Source organism: Saccostrea cucullata, unplaced genomic scaffold (assembly GCF_032062105.1).
Source record: "Saccostrea cucullata isolate Sc308-1 unplaced genomic scaffold, CSIRO_AGI_Scuc_v1 ctg113, whole genome shotgun sequence".
NCBI lineage: Eukaryota > Metazoa > Mollusca > Bivalvia > Ostreida > Ostreidae > Saccostrea > Saccostrea cuccullata.
Window position 1 is genome coordinate 303503 of NW_026927961.1, and position 20617 is coordinate 324119.

The 20617-nt window shown below is 34.8% G+C and overlaps 1 protein-coding gene across 1 annotated transcript; it reads left to right on the top strand.

Annotated features, from left to right (window-relative positions):
* The first annotated feature begins 679 nt into the window (after window positions 1–679).
* Window positions 680–8565, top strand: LOC134276011 (uncharacterized). The gene is made up of 7 exons (XM_062758284.1): window positions 680–858; window positions 1890–2991; window positions 3165–4007; window positions 4228–4282; window positions 4809–4998; window positions 5315–5528; window positions 6688–8565. The coding sequence occupies exons 1-7, from the start codon at window positions 730–732 to the stop codon at window positions 8049–8051; spliced, it is 3897 nt and encodes a 1298-aa protein (XP_062614268.1). The 5' UTR covers window positions 680–729; the 3' UTR covers window positions 8052–8565.
* The last annotated feature ends 12052 nt before the right edge of the window (window positions 8566–20617 follow it).

A 20617-nucleotide genomic window follows, 5' to 3' on the forward strand; every position in this document is an offset into this window, starting at 1 on the left:
TTTATTCTATATAAGGGACTAATGGATTATTCAAAATGTTAATAAAATGAGATATTTCATACAAATATCACTTCCTTTGTAATAAATTAAGGGTTGACTGCCTAAATATAGGCCGTTCTCGAAGTCCATCTATTTTTAGCATCGGAAACCTAAATGCTCTTCGCGGCAGTATTTGAATGTAAGATTTTTACATTACAGCTGTTTCATCAACATATCATAGAGATAGGATAATTTAACTTTAAAATATTACATAATTCTTCTCTTTTTATCTGTGATCAAGTTTTTAGGTAAGTTGTTCGAAGTATTTTCGGTATGTAAAGAAATATTTTTAGAGCCGTCATTTATCATGTTTATGGGTTATGTAGGATATGGTCTATATAATGTACATTTGCAATATTAAATAACTTACCTTCATTATAAAAATATACTTTTATGTTGCAAAACTAAACAAATATTGTTTCCTGTAGCGATTAAACAACGATCGACGTAATGAATACCGACTTGTTCTTATAGCAGACGAAATTTTTCTGCGCGCGCTTGATGATGTCATCGAAATGGAATAGTAAGTAGCCTATAGTAGATATTTCTAGGAGGTGTACTAATAAATTCAAAATTAAATAGGCTTAATATAGAAAAGTTAATTGCATATAGTCTCTAAGAAAACTGGTCTGTTTGTTTTTTCGCTGAAGGTGTTACAGATCTAATGGAAATATTCCAATTCGATGAACAATGGATATATTGGACAACGATTTCATAGACTACCAGTACCCCTTGTCAGTCCTCGAAAAACTAAAGACATTCTGGCTCAACAAAACACTGTGTGATGCAACTCTAGAGGCAGGACCAGTAAAAGTCTATGTAAGTTGTTACTTAATCCTTTGTATTGACTTTTATAATTGCAGGCACGGAATATCATTTTCTGAGAAAAATGGGGAGGATCCAACCTTATTGACAAGAATTTTGTTCTAAATCAAATATACATTGGAGAATCTGACTTGATTAGGTACAAAAGAGAGCGAGCCAGGTTACAGCTAGCAGATATTCCAATAAATATTTTCATTATAATTAACATTGCCCCCCTCCCCAATATTATGTGATATTTCTGATTTAATCCTATGAAATAATCAAAAATAGTTATTAATATTGGTAACTTTATGGAAAGAGATGGGCAAAACCAATGTTTGATTGTTTTTGGAGAGATGGAGGGAGGGGGAGTAGCTGGAAAGGGGGGTATAATCCCTCTCCATTTTTGCTATATTTTGAGATACATGTATAAAATATTACATCCCATTTGTAAATGTTTTGAAAGTGACAGCCTAATTATTATTTGTAAAAAAAAATAATTGTAAGACTATGGATTTATCTAGGGATTAATTTTTTTTCATTTGACTACCCTTTTTGTGTGAAGGAGTATGTGTGTGTGTGTGTGTGTGGGGGGGGGGGGGTGTTTATATTAGCACTGGGTAGCACTGGTCTGGGTATGAATAAACAATCATGGAAGTCCTAGGAAATGCTCATCCAAGAATTTTTTGGATAAATATAGGCATATAGCAAAAATCTACATTCTGAGAATGAACTTTGGGGTCATTTCTAGAACTACATGTAGTATATGTTAAATGTTGAATGTTTGTTTAATCAGAGGATTTTCTTGATTTAATATGGGGATTTTGACATTCATTTCAAGGGGGAAAATAACTTTTACTAGCAGTTAAATCAGCATTGAAAAATTCCTAAAGGTCCACAAAGATTTTGCTCATGATAAACTTCAACCTCCAGACTATTTCAATTGATTTCTAACTCATTAATTTGAAATAAAGGGAAAATACTGTTGGTACACAATTTGCTGTTTCCTTTTCTGACAGTTGATACAGTATAGATTTTATTTTAAGGTCCATCGCTTAATCCTACTGGCAGCAATCCCAGGGTTGACACAGTGGCAGATACCTAACTCAGGGAAACCACTAGAACTGATCCTCCCTGCCAGCATTAAGGCTGATGCCCTGAACAGTGTCGTCCAATACTGGTACACAGGAACTCTTCATCTGACTCCACAGAATGCTCCATGGGTAGAACAAATTGTCCATCTCCTAGGACTGGAAAGCCTCTACACATACTGCAAGCAATACCACAACTATCTTAGGCAAAAGAAAATTCTAATTCCTGCTTGTGAGCTCTTCAAAAACCCTGTTGTTGTACTGTGTGAGTTAGAGAGAGTTACCCAGCTTCATTACCTGGAATCAAAGGATCACCTACCTCATTTTCAGAGACAAAACTCCACACTGGCTCCTGTAGTTATAAAAGCTACCAATAAGTTTTCAAATACAGAGGCCTTAGAAACAAAAGTAAAGAATGTTGCAAGAGAGATTGAAAATCCAGAACTAGCATTAAATCACAGTGATTTCACACTGGGTACCTTCCCCCAGTCTTCACTTAAAGAGAGACTGCATTTTCAGATTTGTCGCAGTAGCAGAGAGGATGAAAAGAGTGAAACATCCTCAAGTGGAAATGTTCCTTCTCAGCAAATAATAACACCACAAGGTCCAGTACAAATATCAGGCCTAGTGGATTTAAGCAATGACAATGGTATAAAATCAAACTCAAACAGTGTGCAGCAGCATGAGAAACCACCACAAACAAGGACCTCAGGCATTCCCAAATTACAAGAAACACCAGAAACAAGGACAGGAGTACAGTGTAACATAGAACAGAGAATCAAACAAGAACCTGGCTGGTCTGACTCTGACATGGACATCATGTCTAGTTGTGAACAAGGTGACAATCAGATGAACCAGGGAAACAGCGGAGATAAAAGGGAGACAGTGTATAAGTTCATTTCCAGGCTGGTCGACAAGTACATGGAGGATGAGCCGGAATCAACTGACTGGTTAATGAAGGACAAACAGCTAGATGACTTGAATAACCAGACGTCCAGCAGCCAGACTACAGCAAATATGTCTGCGACAAAAATTATAAAAGAAAAGGAAAAAGCAGGTTAGAAATGGCCATGGAGAGACAAAAGTCTTTTTTAAAAAATGAAGTGTTTAATATGTGTTGCTTATTTATTTCTTTGCAAGAAATGTTCTAGAATTCAAGGAATTAAATTCAAGGCATTGAATATGTTTCTTATGTAAAATAAAAATGGATTAAAAATTTTTATTTTGTAGGTAGAAAAGAGGAAATTATTGAGGAAACAAATCAAAAGTGCACCACGACAGAGCAGCCGCTAGTTATCCAATATGACACCTGTCCATCATGTAATCTTACCTTCCACTCAGAAGAACAGATCAAGGCACATCTAAACCTCCACTTAACATTGTGTCAAGGTTCCAAATCATCAGAACAACTGACTCCCAATACCTCTGTCATAAACCAAAGACCTAGCACCAGTTCATCAGAAAACCTGACTCCCAATTCATCTGTCTTGAACCATAGAATTGGCACCAGTTCATCAGAAAACCTGACTCCCAATACATCTGTCTTGAACCATAGAATTGGCACCAGTTCATCAGAAAACCTGACTCCCAGTACATCAGCCTTGAACCATAGACTTGGCACCAGTTCATCACAAAACTCAACTCCCAATTCATCTGTCTTGAACCATAGAATTGGCACCATTTCATCAAAAAACCTGACTTCCAATTCATCTGTCTGGAATATAAGAGTTAGCACCAGTTCATCAGAAAATCTAACTTCTATCCCTTTTGTACTGAATCAGACACCAACATGCAGTAAGAATTTATCAGAAAATCTGAGCCCTGCTGTTATACCAAGTCCTGATCCCAAATCTGCCTATCAGCAACCAGGAGGTAAATCCTTAACGTCTCCTGACCAGCGATGTGAAGATGTCTTTTCAGACACTGAGGACTTCACAGCCTACTGCCCTCTCTGTCTGATGAACTTTGTGTCGAGGAAGGCTTACACAGCTCACCTGAATATCTGTTTTAATACTTTTCACCACAGACAACAGAACAGGTTCATGTGGAAGGAATGGAATCGCCTGTCTCTGGGTAAGGTTACACATGGGTGGTAAATTAAAGTAAGATTCTCTCTTTCATATCTGTAGTCACTTGTTTGAGATAACTCAAAAGTTCACTGCAGAAAAATTTCTTAAATAGCAAAAGATTTCATGGAATTGAGTCACAGTGTATTATATATATGCAAAGTTTAAGGGATCTTTGTAGAGAAATAAAATTGTAATTAAGGGTGTTAATTTGTTTCTATTTATAGGAAATCGAGTTTCCTTCCAAAGTAGCTCAAGTGGTAGGACTTTTTCCTTTCTCAGGTATGCTATTAAATGTTACAATGGCAAAAAGTACTGTTATATCCTCACAATGCAAGTTGGAAGAGGATATACTCATATACTAATATTACACACTTGTGATTGTGTGTGTGAGTGAGTGCATATGTTATAATGTAAAGTAATAAGTTACATATAAGGAATTCGTGTGCTCTTCTGCAAGAGGATGCTCTGCTTTGCAATTCCTTTGTTTTACCACTACAATGTATTGATGTCAGGAGAGTTCTGAATTTTAAAATTCTATTTAATTGCTAGTAAACACATGGATTTGAGACCCTAGCAAAATTGGGTATATAGTATACATGTAATAGGGGAGATACTATATACCCAATTTTGCTAGATTTCAAGTCCCTATCTGTATGTGCTAGTAAACTTCAAGATGCACAATTTCAAATAGTATTTTGTAAATGAAACTTAATGCATCAATTCAAAACTTAAAATTCTTAAGCCATAGAGATAAGTTATTTACATTAATATAAAAAAGAACCTGTCTTGATTTTGGATTGTGTAGGCCTATTTACACCAGCAGCACTATGCCTACAGATGATACAGGCTTTGTTAACAGTGTGGACTACACCAGCAGCTCTATGCCTACAGATGACTCGGGCTTGGTTAACAGTGTGGCTTACACCAGCGGTTTTTTGTCAGCAGATGTTGGGAATGCTGGAAACACAGATACCAGGCTGACAACTGGGACTCAGGTATAAACCATAAAACTCCTTATTCAACCATTTAATTTTAATTATTTTTCCAGCCATTTGTAAATCACATACAGGCAAAATATTGCAACAAAATCATTGGATGAGGCATTCTGTTAAAAGTCTCCCAACTTAAAAAAATTGGAATGTTTTCAATTGTATATTGTGCCTTAATTTACCAAAGTAATTTTAAAATTTAAGTGTCTAAAGTGTGTGAAAATCAAGAACTTATTCAGGAACAATCATCAAGTAGGAATATGGTACAACGGTAGCCACTGGTAGGCAATATTCTAAGTTTCCATATAATTTTTCATTGCAGGAAAAAAATGCATTGGCACCCACAGAACGTGAAATATCATCGCAGAGAGAGAATGGAGATGTGGACTTATGTGGAAACACAACTTCTAATGACAGTGGAGATCCTACTCCATCAGAGAAGGTGGAAGGAGAGACGGTGAGTTCGGTTAGCTGTCAGACAGGTACAACCAAGGAGGATTTAGAAATAAAAATCACAGATGTACGGACTCTGAAAGGTACTTGTAATTCGTACTTCATCATTTCTATATGAACAAGTTAATTGATGCAAAGCATCAAATCGGCCGCTAACATATTTAAGATGTCAAAAAAGTACTTTCACAATTCAAAGCATTCATGCAAGAAAAGAACAGGATATTCAAAGCTGAAACAGTGATCATTTTTATTTCAGGCCGTCTTCAAAGCAAAATAAATAAATAAATATTTTCAAATAATTGATAGAAATTTTAGCATCATGCCTGCTGTTCAACCGAATTCAATGAATAAAATATATTTTAAACTAGAAATTTTAGTGCATTTGCTCATCCAATGGATTTATCGATGTAAAAAAGTCTAAATATGCATGGGTGTCGGAAGCAAATCAAAAGTGGGGTGAGGATGGGGGTGAGCTAATTAAAAGGGGGGGGGGGGCTAACCAACAAAAAATTGTAAAGCCCATTTTCAATGCCTATATAATGTATATATTTGCAATAAAAGTGGGGGGAGGTAACCCCCCCCCCCCCCGGTTCCGACGCCTATGATATGAGAAATTATTGTCATCATGCAAAATTAAGATGTATGCCTTTCAAGATATACCACGTGCTGCTACCCTAGTTATTTGTCACGTGATAATGCTTATATGGTTTCTGCATAGTAGGCTATGCGGCATGGTGCGGTGAAAAATCTTTGTGTCATTCGCAGCTGTAGGATTTTCAAACAAGTTTTTACTAGTAGAGCAACTTTTCATTTTTTTTTATTTTTTACCACGTGCACGTCATTATTGTCCGAAAAATCATAACGATTTCCTTTCGTATCTTACACACTCCCTGGATGGGGGGTACCTATTGTAAACTCTTTTTGTTCAACCATAAATTTTCAATTATCTGATGCAAAATGATAATGAAATTGAAACAAAATAACAACAATTAAAACTTAATTTAAAGCAAGTTTTTAAAATATTTTACTCATGGTTTTATACATGTTATTATTTGAGAATTATTTTACTGAACTGATAAAATAATAACATCTCATTTCCCCATGTGCACTTTCTAACACAACCACAAATAGATCGGCCGCTGCTGCGGCCGATAAAAAAATATAAATCAGAAAATTGAATGGAGTTCTTGGTTTGTAAGCTGTGCCTTTTCAGAAACAGATTTGAAATTTATTTTTTTGTAGACTTGCCTGAAGAGTCAAGTATTCCTCTAACAGCAGCAGCTCTTGAACATCAGAAAACTTTTATTAACCAGACTCAAGATCAGGCAAAGCATAACAATTTTCCAGTAAACAAAAGACAAAAATCTATGTTTGAAGTTACAGCTGAGGGAAATAAATTGTTCATCAAGAAAAAAGCTGTAAATGACAAAGGTCAAAGTAAGGCTCTAAATGACAAAGGTCAGGGCAAAGCTGTAAATGACAAAGGTCAGAGCAAAGCTGTAAATGACAAAGGTCTGAGCAAAGCCGTAAATGACAAAGGTCAGAGCAAAGCTGTAAATGACAAAGGTCAAGGTAAGGCTGTAAATGACAAAGGTCAAGTTAAGGCTGTAAATGACAAAGGTCAAGGTAAGGCTGTAAATGAAAAAGGTCAGAGTACAGCTGTAAATGACAAAGGTCCGAGCAAAGCTGTTAATGGTAAAGAATATAATGACCAAATATGTGAAAAACCAAAAACAGATGACACCAAAAGAAGAGGAAAGGGAAAGCAGAATAATAATGACACAAGCGTACAAGGCAGAAGTGTGAGATGGGACAAGAAGAATGGTAAAACTGCTCCTCCTGTGTTGTCAGCTGAAATCAAAGACAAACTGTCTGTACACTTACAGAAAATTAATGGACAGGGCACAGCCAAGATTGTCATTTCCCAAACTCCCATCAAGAAATTAACAAAAATTGTTGCTGCTGTTGCGCAGAAAGAAAACAATTTCAAGATGAAGAAAAACGACCAAGGTTCAGATGGAGACATAATTAAGAGAAAAAATTCTACAGAAGTAGAAAGTCCAGTAGTTGCCGGAAATAACAACACTCTAGTAGACCATGAAAACAAGAAACAGAGCAGTAGGAAGATTTACAGATTTAAAAACCAACCCAAAGATGGTGTCCCTCAACAGTGCCTGGCTCCTAGATCTCAAGGTCACATCAAGCCTTCAGTGGTGACAGCAAGTGTACCAGCAGCTCTCCAGAAGTTATCTTCTGCTCTACAAACACAGAACACAACCATGTATAATTCAGTGATGAGAATGGCACCAGCAGTGAATGTCAACTCTCAGATGCCCCTAAGGAAGGGGTCTATTGAGAAAAGAATAGCCAGTGTGTACAGAAAGAACTGTATCATCATTCCAAAGGAATGGAAAAAGTGGAAAGAAGACACACCAAAGCCAGAAGGAACATCTGCCCCATGTCAATACCCAGGAACAGGTGCCCCATGTCATAATCAGACAGGTACTGTGTGTCAACATACAGAAGAAGGTGCTCCATGTCAATATAAAAGAACAAGTGACCCAGGTCAATATACAGTGCCTTTGAAGAAGAGAAAGCAGTATTGATTTAAGTGGATAAACATTTTCTTGGTAGAAACATTAAAAGAGAAATCCTGTTTACTAGTATGTCTATAAAAGAAGGACTTGTTTGATGGCTTAGTTTTGAGTCAATTTTTAATGAGGCATTAGAATCTTCAATCAGTGAATCATGTACTCATATCTTGAAAATGTTAAGAGAAGTAACATAAGATATTAATAATGTAGGAGGTTCTTCAGTATGCAAAAACAAAGAAAGCAGTTTTAAATTTCTCATGTGAAAGGTTTCTTTTGTATTAAAAAGGATGTAGTCAAGATGGTTAATTATAGAATCATTTGTACTTTGATGATTAAATGATAATTTCAAATGCAGATACTTAAAAATCTTGTTTAAAAACTATGTAACTTTTGTAAGTGTTTGGATGTTATATCATGATTTGATTATTGTTGATATTATTTAGAAGTTGATTAAGTTAAGAAGTTGTAGAGATAGTTAATTAGTTAATTATAGTGATGTCAGTTATTCAAATTAATGCCTACAAAGAGTTGTTTTCCTTTTGCTTAATTTTTGTAAAGAATTTTCAAGTTTCTTGTATGCTCCCTGAATTAAAAAAGTTAATGTGATTTTTGGCTGGTCTTTTGAAGTCTTTGACATAAACACAGATGACATTTAGTAAAGTAAAGTTTGATTCATTGGCCAGTTATCAACATCTGGAAAGATGGAACAGTTGGATGCGGAATTACGTCTTAATTGCTCAAAAACAACGGAGTAAAAATATACTTCCTTGTATAGTGCAAGATAAAGAAGAAGGTATGGTTTGGCCTTTACAGCACCCTAAAATTAAAAATTGTCTTTAACATGGGCTTAGTTAATGAATATGATAAATTATTATAGAATATGGCATGCAGGAACACTATTCCGGAAAAATGACGTCATTAATTTGGTACATTTCAAAGTTTTAAGCAGCTCAGAGTGACTCATTTCTGTGTTGATTTTCATGTAGTTAATAGCTCGTGTCCACAGCTGTCACTTCAAATTTTTGATATATTGTGAAAAATGCTTTGAAAAATCACATATCACAAAATCTTAGTGGGCGATGCATGTGCTCTGTTTTCTGTAAGAAAATTCCACTGAAAATTGATGTTTTTTGCAACACTTTCAGGAACGTGCATAGGTTCATGACGTCACAATAAGCAATTTAGGAGGTAATATGGGAAGTACGAATTGTATGTTCTTATTGCTTGGAATTTTATTGTTTCAGAAAGCATCAATTTGAATTTCTTACAGTATTTTCATATTTTAGAAAATACTGTATTGAAACAGTTACAATACCTTTTTCTTTGCAAAACATGGCTTTCGGGCTAGAAATAGGCGATGATATTGAGTCATTAGGGTTTACGTACATGTATGTAAAATGATTTTATTTAAAATAGAGCCACGGTCAAATTAATACATAAATTTCACAATATATAGAATCAAATGGTCTATGTTTAAAGGTGAAATTAACGTATTACTTCAGAATGCTCAAAAAAATTCTTAAGAACTTTTGCAACAATTATTTAAATATAAAGATCGATGTATAGGCACCTTCGTGTATGGTTTGTTCACATCTTCCCCAACCTAGAGCTGGAATGAGAGATAAAAGAAACATGGCACTAGATCCCACCTCTGATGTTTTAGAGATCCGTGTTTGCTCCCATTATGTATTGCTTAATGGACTTTTGAGCTGGATTACTGTTCGTTATCTCCATATATTTCATTCTATACAAACTAAAGTTTTTCTGTAACACTAGGGACACATTCGATATGGTATATCGGAGAATGTAGATTCAAATTTATATTTATTTTTGACCAATGACAAGAGGGTTATCACAATATAGAGGGGCAAATGCATATATAAGGAAATAAAATCTTAATTTATCTAGAACAACAGTAAGATATATGTACGGGAATCTGCATATTGTGTCAACTCAACACAAGTCTGGTGACAACCATGTATACGTGTAAAGTCAATATGTTTTTGATAAAATAACAGGTAACAAAGAGATGATCAAGTCCATTGAAACAATACAAATATGAAGCAGAGCAAACATGGAACTAGAAAAATAAAAGAAGTTGGATCAGGTGCCATGGAGGAGTAAGCATTCTGTGTTGATTGGTCACACCTGCATTGTGTTCTTTTTCATAATCAGGCAAACGGAAAAATCGATCGACGATTCAGTGTGTATTAAACACTATCAAAGAAATAAACGTCAGTAGATATCAATAGAAATAAGTCTTGAAGTTTTGTAATTCATAGACATTAAAAAATCATCATCAGAAATATTAATATGTCAGACTGAAAGCACTACAGTCAGGAGACTCTTCAATGGATGTAGAATTTGAATATGGGGATTCTGATTTAAAAAAGGCGGGCTAACAAAAAATGAAAATCTCAAGAAATCTACAAATAATTCAAATCTGTGAACAGGTCATCAAACACGGACCCTCGAAATCTCAGAGGTGGGATCAGGTGCCTGTGAGAAGTAGGCATCTCCAATCCTCGTTTGTCGTCATACAATTTGGTGGTTAGTTAGCCTTTATCGTCTATAGTCAGTAAAACATCTAAATATGAAACGGATGTGGCAGACTATGTTGTGTCTTTTACATTTATTTTGAGTTCATTGGGATATATCAAGTCGACATATAAATGGAAGTACATGTAACTATTGTTAGATAATCTCTCACCAGAGGGTGTATTACGCTTCACTACAAAACTCTGTCAACGTTTAAATCTTAATGCCAAGATTCTTGGCAAAAATTACTTATACCTTTTGCATCATAAATTTTGAATGCGGGTGGTTACGACCCGATTCCTTGTTCGACCCACGTGGTTTCGACCAATTTCTTGTTCAACCCGCGTGGTTTTGACCCGAGTGGTTTCGTTCCAAAGCAAAATTAATTAACAATTATTTCGATAGTTTAAGTTTTTTTTGGTCTAGTTCAAATTATTCAGATTTTTTTAACCGACCATAACTATTTATGATTAAAAATATTGATGTTTATATTGAAGTTGGAAAAACCTACACTGTTTATACAGTACATGAACATGGCGCATATTAAGAACAGCTAAAAATTTCATCAATGAAGATTCATTTGAAGAAATATTTGATCTTCAAAATTATAGATGAATTATTATTATATTTCAAATGAAACTAGTGCTAATTGTAACGGGGACCGTTACAGATGTTCCCCAAACGCTCCCCAACTCCCTTTTGGTGCCATATTCCCTGTTATCTCTATTAAATAAGAAATACTTTATGGAATTTAGACTTAATGAAAGTCTTCCAGAAAAATACAAAATATATTTAAAAATAGGCATTGCACGCGTGTTCATGTGCATAACGACCATATTATCTTGTCTACACTATCTAAAATTTTAATAATATCAAAGCATTTAATCCAAAAGTATTAAAAATGCACTCATTCGAGTGTATTTTTTATTTTACTCATTTCACGTGCACGCACGTGCAAGCACGTGCATAATGACTACACCTTCTTGTAGGAGTCCCTTATATTTATCCAAGTTCTAAATCGCATCCTGTTTGGTTGAAAAACAAGAGAGTTATAGCCATTTGCAGTTTCAGCCAATCAGATTGCAGCACACATGCATGCGCGTGATTTCATGAATATTTTCTATATCATATGTTAGGATATCGTAATGCATGACTATGTTTCAAATTTCAAAGCATTTCGTCAAAAAACAAACGAGATATAGCCATTTAAAGTTTTAGCCAATCAGATTGCAGCATGCGCGCATGCGCATGCTTTCATGAAAATTTTTATAAATCATGCTGTAGATCTTCATAATGTAGGACTATGTTCAAAATTTCAAATGATTATGACAAGAAACAAGAAAGATATTGAGACTTTAGTTTCAGCCAATCAGAGCTAAGTGCACGTGCATGCGCGTGAGATCTTGCTATTTTGACCATGCCATCTTGTCTATACTACTAATATATCCTTACATTATGAGTTTCAAAACATTTCATCAAAAAATAGAAAAGTTACGGCAATATACATTATATTGGTCATTTCACGTGTTGCACGTGCGCGCTCTTGCAAGCACGTGCGCGCAAAATGACCTTCGTTGGGCAAATCTACATAACATGTCTACTGACCCTAAAAACATTTTACCTTAGTCCAATGTGTAGTTCACAAGATCACTCGTGGACAAAATTTTCCCAGGAAGAAGAAAAATAACTAGTGCTAATTGTAACGGGGACCGTTACAGATGTTCCCCAAACGCTCCCCATGTCCCTTATCGTGCCTTATTCCTCTAAGACCTTTTATAAATATGCTAAGTATCCCAAGATTTCATTTAAGAATATAAAAGTTACAATGATATCAACTATCAACGATATATTGTTTAACGTTTTGCATGCGCGCACACGTACATGTACACGCATATGCAAGATGATTATGGCATGTTGATTAAGCGATTAACATATCTTTCTATCCCGCGAATCAAAGAAAAAAATACATACATAAATTTACCATTTCTCAAGCATATGTCATATTTTTAATTTTATTTCTCTACTTATTTAAACCTCGGGCTCAAAGTTGGTTTTATTCCGACGACAAGGCAGGATTAAGGTCGACTAAGGGTATCACACCAATACCTAACCAATCAAAATGAACTTATTCAATAGTAGTTCCATACATGGAAAAGGGATTTTCCTTTCTGTTCAGAATTTTTTTAATATTTCCTCTCAGGCCATTTTGACAACTCTGATACCTGTGCCTGGTAAATTTTATATACTTTGTAAATAAATATATAAAGGTTTTTTGACCGGAACTATTCATTTTTTCCAATGCATAGGGGGCTACTCTCTGGGTTTTACAAGAGATGTTTAAAAAGACATTCGTGTCAGCTAATGTGACCTATATTGTTTAACACCTTCTTATTAATATTTTTCTCATGAATGCAAATATCTGATTATTTTACGAAGGAGCGTACATGTATATTGATTTTTTAATATACCTAAAATCGCTATTTCTGGGGATTGCGTAATTCTAAAAAAAAATTCAAATAAATTTCAAAGGTAAATTAAACAAAGGATGCTTGGTATTAAAATATTATTTCAAATCAGTAGAATCGAATGCTATTAACGACATCTGAATAAATAGGCTATAAAAGGCTTATATGCCAACTTTGGTCATCTGCACTTTAATTTTAAACACGACAGGATTTGTAATTTTTTCTGTATAAATTAATAATTTCTATATACTTTGGAAACTCAAATGAAATATTTTAATACACTTTCCTCGAGCTCTTTTCTGCAGTTTTCCTGAAATTTTATGTGGGTCCGAGGTGTTATTTGAGTTTAACAGTGATTCTCTACGTTGCCATTAATTTGATTTGTTTGTGTGTGTGTGTGTGTGTGGGGGGGGGGGGGTATTTTTATTCTTAACCTATTTAACGTTGGAGTTGAATCTTGTATCTTATTCCAAGAACTTAAGATTGATTGTGACATTTGGATGAAAGGTCAAGGTCATTAAAAACCACCACCTCTTTAACTTCTAACCTGTCAACCGAAATAAACTCTGAAAGGTGTTTCTAGATACATGTACATGTACTTCATGTTTCTTTTTACCCTTGGGTCAAGGACAAAGGTAAGGTCGATTTCAAGGTCATAGGTCAAGGTGATTTTGGTAAATAGCAAATATCAACATTTTATTCAGGTTACCAGTGACCTTGACCTAAGTTTCAAGGTCAAGGGTAAAAAGATCTGCATGCTTCAGTATGTTACATGTCTTGACATTTAGAAGTTCTTAATTCTGCATGAACATCAAACACTCAAGTATACTGTCTTTTAATACATTGTGTGCGGTCGCATGTGCATGCACGTCCATGTATTTACTTTTGATAGTAGTATAATGTAGGCAATCATTATATCTATTCATATTTGAAATTTCACCCTGTATTATTGAGAACCAAGAAAGTTGTAGGCATTTAAAGTTTTAGCCAATCAGATTGCAGCACACGTGCATGTGCGTGCGTTCATGATTATTCTTATATATCATGCTGTAGATCTTCATAATGTAAGACTATGTTCAAAATTTCAAAGGATTTTGTCAGAAAACAAAATAGATATTTAGACTTTAAGTTTCAGCCAATCGCAGCGAAGGGCACCTGCATGCGCGTGAGATCTTGCTATTTTGACCATGTCATCATGTCTATACTACTATTATATCCTTATATTATGAGTTTCAAAGCATTTCATCCAATATTTAAAAAGTTACGGCTAAATCTATTATATTGATCATTTCACGTGTTACACGTGCGCGCACCTGCACGCACGTGCGCGCAAAATGACCTTCGTTCCGCACATCTACATAACATACCTAGTGACCCTAAAAAGGTTTCACCTAGATCGGATGAGTAGTTTACGAGAACACTCGCGGACAAAAAAGTACCGGAGAACAAAGAAAAAATTCAGAAAAAGTAAAAACAACTAGTGCTAATTGTAACGGGAACCGTTACAGATGTTCCCCAAATGCTCCCCAACTTCATTTTGGTGCCTCATTCCCTCTAAGCTTCATCAAATAAACTAAACTCTATGCATCTTAAACTTAAACAACGTTTTTCCTAAAGTATACCAAGTATATAGCAAATTTTTGCATTGCACGTGCGCACACTTGCATGTATATGCGGAATGACCATATCATTGTATCTACACCATTAATTTATTTTAATGTACTTAATATCAAGGTATTTAAACAAAAAATATTCGAAAATACACTAAATCAAATGCGTTGGTAATTATACGTATTGCACGTGCACGCACATGCATGCATGTGCATGATGACCACACCCTCTTGTAGGGGTCCATTAAGACTACCTATGTTATAAATTCCATCCTGTTTAGCTGAAAACCAAGTGAGTTATTGCCATTTAAAGTTTTAGCCAATCAGATTGCAGCGCACGTGCATGCGCGTGATTTCATGACATACCATAGGATATCTTAATGCATGACTATGTTTTAAATTTCAAAGTATTTCGTCAAAAAACGAATAAGATATTGAGATTTTTGTTTACAGCCAATCAGAGCGAAGCGCACGTGCATGCGCGTGAATTCATGATAATTTGACCATGTCCTCTTGTCTATAATACTAATATATTCTTATATTCTGAGTTTCAACACATTTCATCAAAAAATAGAAAAGTTACGGCTATATTAATTATATTGGTCATTTTACATGTTGCACGTGCGCGCTCTTGCAAGCACGTGCGCGCAAAATGACCTTGATTCCGCAAATCTACATAACATGTCTACTTACCATAAAAAGGTTTTACCTACATCAGATGAACAGTTTACAAGGTCATTCGCGGACAAATAAGTACCCAGGAAGAAGAAAAATAATAATAAGAAACAGAGTAAAAACAATATGTTCCCAAACTTCGTTTGGGGAACATAACTAGTGCTAATTGTAACGGGAACCGTTACAGATGTTCCCCAAACGCTCCCCAACTCCCTTTTGATGCCATATTCCCTGTAAGCCTTATTAAATAAGACAATATCTGTGCATTATTGACTTTAACAACGTTTTCCATGAAGGATATTAATTATATTCAAATTTAAACATTGCACGCGTGCCCATGTGAATGCACGTGCTTAATGATCATATCATCTTGTCTACACTTTCTATATATTTAAATATACTAAATATTAAGGCATATTGTCCAAAAGTATTAAAAATCACTGATTTAAGTATACTTTTAAGTTCACTCGTTCCAAATGCATGCACGTGCGTGCACGTGCATGATGACCATACCTTCTTGTAGGAGGCCATTATACCTATCTATGTCCTAAATCCCATCCTGTTTGGTTGAAAACCAAGGGAGTTAAAGCCATTTCAAGTTTCAGCCAATCAGATTGCAGCACACGTGCATGCGCGTGATTTCATAATTTTTTCTCTAAACCATATTGTAGGCTATCCTAATGCATGACTATGTTTTAAATTTCAAAGCATTTCGTCAAAAAACAAAGGAGATATAGCCATTTAAAGTTTCAGCCAATCAGATTGCAGCACATGTGCATGCGCGTGATTTCATTATTTTTTTTCTATATCATTTTGTAGGATATCCTAATGCATGACTATATTTTAAATTCCAAAGAATTTCGTCAAAAAACAAAGGAGAAATAGCCATTTAAAATTTCAGCCAATCAGATTGCAGCACACGTGCATGCGCGTGATCTCATGATTTTTTTTCTATATCATTTTGTAGGATATCCTAATGCATGACTATATTTTAAATTTCAAAGAATTTCGTCGAAAAACAAAGGAGATATTGCCATTTAAAGTTTCAGCCAATCAGCTTGCAGCACGTGCACATGCGCATGCTTTCATGAAAATTCTTATATATCATGCGGTAGATCTTCATAATGTAGGACTATGTTCAAAATTTCAAAGGATTATGACAAGAAACAAGAAAGTTATTGAGACTTTAGTTTCAGCCAATCAGAGCGAAGCGCACGTGCATGCGCGTGAGATCTTGCTATTTTGACCATGCTATCTTGTTTATACTACTAATGTATCCTTACATTATGAGTTTCAAAAAATTTCATCAAAAAATAGAAAAGTTACGGCAATATCCATTATATTTGTAATTTCACCTATTGCACGTGCGCGCTCTTGCAAGCACGTGCGCGCAAAATGACCTTTGTTTGGCAACTCTACATAACATGCCTACTAACCCTAAAAAGGTTTCACCTAAGTCGGATGTGTAGTTTACAAGATCACTCGTGGACAAAATTTTCCCAGGAAGAAGAAAAATAATAATAACTAGTGCTAATTGTAACGGGGACCGTTACAGATGTTCCCCAAACGCTCCCCAACTCCCTTTTCGTGCCATATTCCCTGTAATCTCTATTAGATAAGAAATACTTTATGGAATTTAGACTTAATCAAGATCTTCCCAGAAAAATAGAAATTATATTTAAAAATAGGCATTGCACGCGTGTTCATGTGCGTACCGACCATATTATCTTGTCTACAATATCTCAAATTTTAATATACTTAATATTAAAGCATTTAATCCAAAAGTATTAAAAAATTCACTCATTCGAGTGTATTTTTAATTTTACTCATTTAACGTGCACGCACTTGGAAGCACGTGCATAATGACTACACCTTTTTGTAGAAGTCCCTTATATTTATCTATGTTCTAAATCCCATCCTGTTTGGTTGAAAAACAAGGGAGTTACAGCCATTTGAAGTTTCAGCCAATCAGATTACAGCACACATGCATGCGCGTGATTTCATAATTTTTTATCTTTATCGTATTGAAGAATATCTAAATGAATGACTATATTTTAAAATTCCAAACATTTCGTCAAAAAACAAAGGAGATATAGCCATATAAAGTTTCAGCCAATCAGATTGCAGCACACGTGCATGCGCGTGATTTCATGAATTTTTTCTATATCATATTTTAGGATATCTTAATGCATGACTATGTTTTAAATTTCAAAGCATTTCGTCAAAAAACAAAGGAGATATAGCCATTTAAAGTTTCAGGCAATCAGATTGCAGCACGAGCGCATGCGCATGCTTTCATGAAATTTTTTATATATCATGCTGTAGATCTTCATAATGTAAGACTATGTCCAAAATTTCAAAAGATTATGACAAGAAACAAGAAAGATATTGAGACTTTAGTTTCAGCCAATCAGAGCAAAGCGCACGTGCATGCGCGTGAGATCTTGCTATTTTGACCATGCCATCTTGTCTATACTACTAATGTATCCTTACATTATGAGTTTCAAAAAAATTCATCAAGAAAAAGAAAAGTTACAGCAATATCCATTATATTGGTCATTCCATGTGCTGCACGTGCGCGCTCTTGCAAGCACGTGCGCGCAAAATGACCTTCGTTCGGCAAATCTACATAACATGTCTACTGACCCTAAAAACATTTTACCTTAGTCGGATGTGTAGTTTACAAGATCACTCGTGGACAAAATTTTCCCAGGAAGAAGAAAAATAATAATAATAATAAGAAACAGAGTAAAAACAATATGTTCCCCAACTTCGTTTGGGGAACATAATAATAATAATAATAATAAGAAACAGAGTAAAAACAATATGTTCCCCAACTTCGTTTGGGGAACATAATATGTTCCCAAACTCCGTTTGGGGAACATAATAATAAGAAACAGAGTAAAAACAATATGTTCCCCAACTTCGTTTGGGGAACATAATTACATGTACATGTAATTACACCCTTGTCCTAAAAGCGTTAAGAAACAATTTTGATTAATTATTCACTTCAATGTTGATAACCAATTATTGACACATATCCCTCCCTAAAGCCATTGCTAATCGATATATACCGTATATCCATTCGTATGTATACCTTATAGTGTGAACCCCTCTATTTATCTGTATGCATATATATATAGTTATAAGTAGGTCGAAACCACTTGGGTCGTTACCACGTGGGTCAAACACGGAATAGGGTCGTAACCACTCCACACCTAAATTTTGACGTTTAACGTTTGACGTTTAAAACTCTTGTAAATGTATTATGAAATTCTTTAAATCTTAAATTGAAGTTTATATTTGAAAACTAGTAACAGATATGTCTTTTTACCATATCTTACATTTCTTGACAGGATATTGAGAACGTGGAAAATTTAAAACAACAATTTTCCAACAAATGTACCCAATTTGGACCAGTGAACTTACGAAATGGTGACTTTAAACGAGACTGCTGATATTCTTGCTTCCTCAACTCGTTTTTGAATAACTTACCTCGTTTTAAAAGAATTGTTCATAAGTAGAACATGCTTTTGCGTATAGAATCAACTGAGAGATACAAACCATGTATGCAGGTGATGAAGGTTATATTCCTGCATAAGTAAGGGAAGCTGACAATTGAAAAGTAAGTCATCTTGATTGTCATAAAGCTTGGTTGTTAGATTGCCATCAACGTCCTTTTAAAGTAAAATATCTAAATATGAAGCAGATGTGTCAGACTGTGTGGTATCTTTTATCGCATGTTCACCGGAATATATCGTATCGACTTAGAATCGTTTTTTGACAATATGACGTCGATATATCTAAATATGGAGTTGAAGACCACAAGCAGTGTTTGTTTCTTCTTTTCAGGTATAAGATTTTGGAAAAATTCTGCTTCATAAGAATACAAAAATAGGTCTGCTATAGTAGCAAGGCGCAATAGTTAGGTACCCTTGGGTATTCCAATAGATTGTTGGAAAACCTGGTCTCCAAAAATCACAACGATATTGTCAATCAGAAACTCAAGTATCTTTTTAATATCAACTTCAGAGTACTTGTGCGTACAATCAGAATGCTTTTAACAAAATAGTTTTGCAAATGACCAATGACAAGGTAATGAATTTTGGAGTTCCATTTTAATTTAAAAAAAGCAGCTGTCCGTGATATCAAAAAGCTCTGGACTTTAATTTATTGTGAAAAATGGTTGTATATAAACTTGAATAGTCATAAGTTTTAATGCTGTTGATTTTGGTAAAATTTTGTGACTTTTCCTAAAGTTCCTTGGAATTAAGTACATGTATCCACATCTGATTAACACCATTTTTCGAATATATTGTTGCACAGTACTCCCGAAGTTTCTCCTTCACTTCTGTTATCATTGTAGTGAGGGGTAAAGAAAGAAGCTTAGTAGAACATTTACTAGAACCCACTATGTGTCTTTGTTTGTAAGGATGTTTTTAATGAAGTTTCGGAATCCAATATAGATATGGTAATTCAAATTAGTTTTGGTTGTTTGGCATAAAAATATATCTAAAACTGACATATGACTTTGAAGAATTTCATCCTTAGGAAGGGAACTATGAGTATAGGTGGTTATAATCAGTTGTAGAATTAAATCCAAGTTCCTCTAAAATACTATTTATATAATGGGCCCTACAAGAAACTAAAAAAACTACAATATTGTTACTTGCTTTTAAGCAGGGACCAGTACATACTGATCGTGTAATCTATCCAATTCTCTTTTCACTTCTGGATTATTGAATACAGAAGGATAGATGGTTTTCATGTTGCCCCTCAATCGCTTAATACGCGATTTAAACATGAATCTGATACATTTTATCCATTTTGACAAAGCATTAATGTCTTATTTTTCATGTCTGACCCATCGCCTGGCGTAATCTTCTACAGAATCCATAATATTTATGAAAGTTCGACGCTAATTGAAGTATCGGGGTTCCCACAGACCTATTTAGGAACTTTAGAATAAGTAATATAAGGTTCTCCTTATTAACTTATTTACGTCACTAGAAATAACGTATCCAGCAGGACTATAGTAATAGGGTGAAGAAGAACATGAACACGATGGAGGATTATGTTTCAGATACTCGATATCCAGGTCCTATGAAGTTGTCTTGTAATTAAAAAGTGAAGCAATAGTCGATGTATATTGGTAGGTAATACAAGGTGCATGTAGTCTTTAACTTGAAAAATAGTGGAATGCAAAACTGGACCTATGTGTGATTAAGAATATTAGTTAAGGACAGATGATACAAACAAAAAATGGATGCCTGAATTGGTATATATTTTT

Coding starts and splice junctions, on each gene's coding strand:
- LOC134276011 (XM_062758284.1), top strand. CDS start 730: ATGGATATATTGGACAACGATTTCATAGACTACCAGTACCCCTTGTCA. Junction 4,999..5,314: donor GGCTGACAACTGGGACTCAG/GTATAAACCATA, acceptor TTTTCATTGCAG/GAAAAAAATGCATTGGCACC. Junction 5,529..6,687: donor AGATGTACGGACTCTGAAAG/GTACTTGTAATT, acceptor ATTTTTTTGTAG/ACTTGCCTGAAGAGTCAAGT.